Here is a 6879-nt window from a genome sequence, read left to right as displayed (position 1 = left end):
CTTGGCAAGAAAAAAATTATATAGTTTTAGGATTTTAATAAGACCTGGTAAAGCTATGCTGCAGCATGTCAAGGGTTACTGACCCCTGGATCTCAATGATACTATTAAAAAGATAAGATGATACCTGTCAACTACCCTGGATTGTACCCTTGCATTGTAATTTCCAAGACTCACTGCAGGGCACTGTAAAGGGTTTGTCTAGGATTAGAAAAACACAGCTCCTTTTTTTTTTTTTTAAAAAAAAAAAAAAAGCGCCACACCTGTCCTCAGGTCATATGTGGAACTGCAATTCTGTCCCATTCACTCCAAATAGATAAGTTGCAGAACCATACCAAGTTGTGATGCTGTTTCTGGAAGAAGGCTGCCATGTTTCTTAAAACTACTTTGGTCAATATGCAACTGAGCTCTCAGAGCAACAAGGACATGTCCTTGTTTTTCCATTTAACTTATTTACATATTCACCAAAATGGTGATATTTCCACAACAACAAGGGGAAAACACTTCTTGGTTCTGGTGACACTAACCTATCTATCTGCAGGACTGGGGTGATATGCTGGTTCTGGTGACAGTAACCTATCTATCTGCAGGGCTGGGGTGATATGCTGGTTCTGGTGACACTAACCTATCTATCTGCAGGGCTGGGGTGATATGCTGGTTCTGGTGACAGTAACCTATCTATCTGCAGGGCTGGGGTGATATGCTGGTTCTGGTGACAGTAACCTATCTATCTATCTGCAGAACTGGGGTGATATGCTGGTTCTGGTGACAGTAACCTATCTATCTGCAGGGCTGGGGTGATATGCTGGTTCTGGTGACAGTAACCTATCTATCTGCAGGACTGGGGTGATATGCTGGTTCTGGTGACAGTAACCTATCTATCTGCAGGGCTGGGGTGATATGCTGGTTCTGGTGACAGTAACCTATCTATCTGCAGGGCTGGGGTGATATGCTGGTTCTGGTGACAGTAACCTATCTATCTGCAGGGCTGGGGTGATATACTGGTTCTGGTGACACTAACCTATCTATCTGCAGGGCTGGGGTGATATGCTGGTTCTGGTGACAGTAACCTATCTATCTGCAGGGCTGGGGTGATATGCTGGTTCTGGTGACAGTAACCTATCTATCTGCAGGACTGGGGTGATATGCTGGTTCTGGTGACAGTAACCTATCTATCTGCAGGGCTGGGGTGATATGCTGGTTCTGGTGACAGTAACCTATCTATCTGCAGGACTGGAGTGATATGCTGGTTCTGGTGACACTAACCTATCTATCTGCAGGGCTGGGGTGATATGCTGGTTCTGGTGACAGTAACCTATCTATCTGCAGGGCTGGGGTGATATGCTGGTTCTGGTGACAGTAACCTATCTATCTGCAGGACTGGGGTGATATGCTGGTTCTGGTGACAGTAACCTATCTATCTGCAGGGCTGGGGTGATATGCTGGTTCTGGTGACAGTAACCTATCTATCTGCAGGGCTGGGGTGATATGCTGGTTCTGGTGACAGTAACCTATCTATCTGCAGGGCTGGGGTGATATGCTGGTTCTGGTGACAGTAACCTATCTATCTGCAGGGCTGGGTGATATGCTGGTTCTGGTGACAGTAACCTATCTATCTGCAGGGCTGGGGGTCTGGTGAATTGTCTTAGTGATACTAGAAACAAGCGAGTTGGTCATTCTGGAAAAACCTGTAGAGACCCCTCTGATAGTTTCCATAGCCATTAGAGAGCCAATCACACACTGCAGGCGCCGCTTATCATGTTGTCCCTGCATAGACATGAGATTTCTCCTCCAGTCCAGGGTTGCAGATACTCAGTATAAAATGCAGTGTCCGTGACTCCACCTCTGTTTTGGAAAAAAACATGTCTGAACATGTGCATATGGGGAAAAAACATTGTCACCTAATGTCACCGCTGAGGACCAGCATCAGAAATATGTCACCTGGGACTTGTAGTTCTGTAACTGAATGTAAAAGCACCAAATGCCTATCATTAGAGGATACTAATCTCTACTACCAAGAGGTTCTGCAGCAGCAGATACCTTTATCCTCACACACCTACAATAGTCTAGGAGGCTTCAGAGACAAGTGACTGCTGTGAGAGTGTCTTGGCATGCTGGGACTTCTAGTTCTACCTTCTTAAAGAGCATTGACTTCCTAAGACTGATTCAAAGAGAAGAGACTGTGTCTATCTACTGAGACTTGTAGTTCTACAGCAGCTGGCATGGCAAAGGTTAACAGGCCATCTTAAATCAGTCAATCACACACCACCCACAGCTGCTGCAGAACCTCTTTGCTATCACAGCCATTAACCATTCTTCTGCTCTGTCAGGTCATATGGACCTTATAGCTCCAGGGACACTCTAGATTACAACCATGCTCTGTCCCGGTGCTAAGAGGTTCTGCAGCAACTCATGCTCTAGTCACAAACCACCTGTAGCTGCTGCAGAACATCTTTGCCATCACAGCCACCAACTAATCCTCTACTCCTTTAAGTCATATGAACCTCATAGCTCCATGATATGAACCATCTCTGATCTGATCCCAAGCAGTTCTGCAGCAGCTATGCCATAATCACAAACCACCTGTAGCTGCTGCAGAACCTCTTTGCCATCACAGCCACTGACCAATCCTCTGCTGTATCAAGTCATATTACCTTCATAGCTGCAGGTACAATCCAAATGATGAATCAGTCCTGCTCTGGTTCCAAGAGGTTCTGCAGCAGGTGACACTTAACAGTAACAATCCAGTAACTACCTGTAGCTGCTGCAGAACTTCTTTGCCATCACAGCTATCAACTACTCTTCTATTATACCAAGTAATATGAACCTCCAGGTACATTCCAGATCAAGAGGTTCTGCAGTAGCACATACCCCATAGCCACAAACTACCTGTAGCTGCTGCAGAACTTCTTAGCCTTCACAGCGGTCAACTATTCTTCTCTTATATCAAGTCATATTAACCTCAGCTTCAGAATAATTTCATAGCATGAATCAGTCCTGCCTTAGTTCCAAGAGGTTCTGCAGCAGGTGCCACTCCACAGTCACAAACTATTACCTGTAGCTGCTGCAGAACTTCTTTGCTATCACAGCTATCTACTATTCTTCTCTTATAACAAGTCATATGAGGCTCATAACTCCAGGTATATTCCAGATCACGAATCAGCCCTACCCTGATTGCAAGAGGTTCTGCAGCAGCTGATACCCCATAGTCACTAACTACCTGTAGTTGCTGCATAACTTCTTTGCTTTTCACAGCTATCGAGTATTCTTCTCATAAAGCAAGTCATATGAACCTCAGGTATATTCCAGATCACGGATCAGCCCTACTTTAGTCACAAGAGGTTCTGCAGCAGCTGATATCCCATACTTACAAACTCCTTGTATCCTATAGTCACAAACTTCTTGTAGCTGCTGCAGAATCTCTTTGCCTTCACAGCTGTCCACTCCTCTTCTCCTATATCAAGTCATATGAACTTCGCAGGTACATTCCAGATCAGGAATCAGCCCTGATCTGGTCGCAAGAGGTTCTGCAGCAGCTGATACCCCCTAGTCACTACCTGTAGCTGCTGCAGAACCTCTTTGCCTTCACAGCTATCCCACTACTTTTCTCCTATATCAAGTCATATGAACTTCGCAGGTACATTCCAGATCACGAATCGGCCCTGATCTGGTCGCAAGAGGTTCTGCAGCAGCTGATACCCCCTAGTCACTACCTGTAGCTGCTGCAGAACCTCTTTGCCTTCACAGCTCTCCACTCCTGTTCTCCTATATCAAGTCATATGAACTTCGCAGGTACATTCCAGATCACGAATCAGCCCTGATCTGGTCGCAAGAGGTTCTGCAGCAGCTGCTCCCCCTACCTCCCCCATTATATCCCAGCTGCCCCCTGCCTCGCTGACCCCCCGGGATCTTGTGACCCCCCCATCAATTATTACAAGAAGAATATTTCACCTTCCCCACTTGCTGGACTTTTAAATCCCCCACGGGCCGTGATTGGCTGCCGGGAGGTGTGACGTCACCTCGGCTGCGCCCCGCCCTTCCTTCCGTCCCTGAGTGTCTGTGCAGTCTGGCAGCGGATCGGCGAAGGAGAGAGCACGGCTGGGGCTGCTCCCGGACCTACCGAGGAGGACCCGCCAGCCTGCCAGCCCCCCTCCCCCGCCGTACCCCTTCACCTCCAGGCCATCTACCTCCCCCCTGGACCCTCCCTTTAAATCCCTATTTATTTATAGGTGTTGGGGGGGTTCCCTGCAGAACACAAGAGGGGGGAGGGTGCACCAGGCGTGCAGGATTTTTACCTTCATGATTATGGGAGACAAGAAGAGCCCGACCAGGTACAGTGCAGCAGGGGATGGGTGGGGGAGGGGTATCATAATAAGCCTTAAAGGGGAGGGGGGGGGGGGTGCAGGTTTATTTATATACCCCCATTACCATGTAGACAGATGGAGACATAATCCCCCCCCCCCACACCCTCCTCCTCCCCAATCATCTCCCTGTCCTTGTAAGTGGAGGCTGCAGTACCACCACCCTGTAGCCCCCTCCCCATGATCTGCTATATGGTCTATGGGATGTATAGATGTATATGGGGAGCTGTGTGTGCTGCTGGGGAGGAAGTGCACAGCTCTGCTATGGCGGCTGATCCTCTCTCAGACACATAACACACACACACACACTCCCTGCACAGAGCCTCAGACAAAGAGAATATTTACCAGGAGAGAGAGGAAAAAAAGGAGGGCAGGGTGGAGGAGAAAGAAACGCCTCCAGCAGCCTTAAAATCTAAATAAGTCATTACCCCCCCCCTCCCCAATATCCTTTGGTATTATTTCATTATTGATAGGTGAATGGGGAGGGAATGGGAGGCAGTGGGTGGCAGGAATGTCTTGTCTTGGCTATGGCTTCTTTGTCTTTTGTGTGTTATTTTCACAGTGGGGTGTGTAGTGTTTTTATAATGCTTTTATTCCATGTAACCCCCCCACCTTCTGTGCCGTCACCATCCCCTCATTGCTATATGTCAGGGCCCTATAGGGGCATGAAGGGTTAAACATGATGGTGACGGCTGTCGAACGAGGAGGGGGGGCAGTGTTGTCGGAATGGCTGCATGTCACGATGGGGGGGGGGGGGTTAGTTCATTGGCGGAGATGCTGTGGGTGTCTTCTGTGACGGGGTGCTGGCACAAGGTGGTGGTTTTGAGGGGGGGGGTGTGAAGTGAGGGCATAGGAGAAGGCTGTAAGGGTAGGAGTAGATGTGTTCGCCTCTGCCTAGCCATTACAGCTGCTTAACCCCTTCCTTCCTGCAGCCTCGGACTAGGTTAATTTGAAGGGCAGGGAGTTTTCGTCTTGGCTATGGTGATTCTTGGTCGTGGAGCTGACAACCTGGAAAGTTTGGGAGGTCTATACCTTGACATGTAGGGGTTAGGCTATAGGACGGGCCCATGTGGGTCATGTGATTGACAGCTGTGTGATCGTAGGATTCTGATCTCTCTTGTCCTTGCTTTACAGGCCAAAACGGCAAGCTAAACCTTCAGCGGATGAGGGATATTGGGATTGTAGTGTGTGCACTTTTAGGAACAGTGCAGAAGCCTTTAAATGCAGTATCTGCGATGTCCGGAAGGGAACGTCCACAAGGTACAGTACCCGCTGCCAGCTCCCTGCCCTTCCTGGTGCTTGGAATCCTTCTATTTATCTTCTGTAAATATTTACCTTATACGTAGATACATTTATTTCTTGCTACATTTATTTGTTTGTTTCAATGTTGCCAATGGGGTATAAAGCTGGAGACGACTTGCGCCATGTGGTGTTATTTCTCCCATCACGCCGCCATGCGACTTTCCATTACGTAAATGTTGTACGACCATTGACTTCTATGGAGTTCCAATTAACTCCGGGTGAAATTGCGCACGTTATGCAATTTAATGTCTTCCTGTGAAATTCCATTATTATGCGGATGGAGTAATGCAGGCCTACATGCAGCAGAGTTGAACTTGTCACTTAACTCTTCACGGTCTAGTATAACCTGCATTCCTACATAGATCTTCCACTACGATATCACAATGGCTTGTTGTGCCACGTGATGAACTCAGCTCTGCTGCGTCTAGGAAACTTGGCTCTGCTACATCAGTGTTGGTGTTTTGTGTCGAGTGCTGACCCCTTATGGATGATGTCTATATATCAGCTTAGGCTAGGGCTGTAATGGCGACTTTGACTGTCTGTGAATGGAGTCACATTGTGACCCCCGGGGTGCTGCGACTGCTATTCCAAAATATTGGACAGTGCTGGATTTTTATTGCAACTAGACGCCGCAGTCGCAGCACCCTTGGGCTCACGGTGCAAATCCATTCACTTACAATAGAGAGAGAGTCGAAGGGAGACACGTGACAAGTCGCCATGTGGCCCTAGCCTTAGTGTCTTCCCTTGAAATGCCATTATTATGCAGCTGATGTAATGTAGGCCTAAATGTAGCAGAGCTGAACGTGTCACTATTTTGGGACTACCTTGTGATATTGGAGGATGTTTACCAGTGTTCCTAGATCTCCTCTATGATATCGCAGTGAGTTCTTGTGCCATGTGACGATCTCAGCTCTGCTTCATCTAGAAAAATGGGCTCTGCTACATCAGTGTTTTCAAGGAAAATGTGTTTGTCGTCTGCTGACCCTTTATGGGTGATATCTGGGCTGTGAATAATTAACGGCATGTTGTCCTGTGACCCCTTGTCAGTGAATTGTGACCCCCCGACGCCACAAGAAGTCAACTAGTTGTCGGGGTTGCAGTGTGACTGTTTGCCTATATCGGTGTAGGAATTGCAGGGATTTCTGGTCATGGTCACAGTTGTCTTGTAGCTCAGCCTAATGGTAGGCCTACATGTAGCAGTGCTGAACCTGTTGCTTTA

The 6879-nt window shown here is 47.8% G+C and overlaps 1 protein-coding gene across 1 annotated transcript in view; it reads left to right on the top strand.

Moving 5' to 3' along the window:
- Positions 1–4048: 4048 nt before the first annotated feature.
- Positions 4049–6879, top strand: part of RYBP (RING1 and YY1 binding protein) — a 47788-nt gene continuing 44957 nt past the window's right edge. Inside the window, exons 1-2 of the mRNA XM_075287539.1 lie at positions 4049–4328; positions 5493–5618. Of these exons, the coding sequence (XP_075143640.1) occupies positions 4297–4328; positions 5493–5618 (158 nt within the window). The 5' untranslated portion in view covers positions 4049–4296. The remainder of the gene's footprint in view (positions 4329–5492; positions 5619–6879) is intronic.

This window comes from Leptodactylus fuscus, chromosome 9 (assembly GCF_031893055.1).
Source record: "Leptodactylus fuscus isolate aLepFus1 chromosome 9, aLepFus1.hap2, whole genome shotgun sequence".
In the NCBI taxonomy this organism is placed as follows: domain Eukaryota; kingdom Metazoa; phylum Chordata; class Amphibia; order Anura; family Leptodactylidae; genus Leptodactylus; species Leptodactylus fuscus.
The sequence above is the reverse complement of the archived record's forward strand: the minus strand, read 5'-3'. Positions and strand labels throughout refer to the sequence as shown.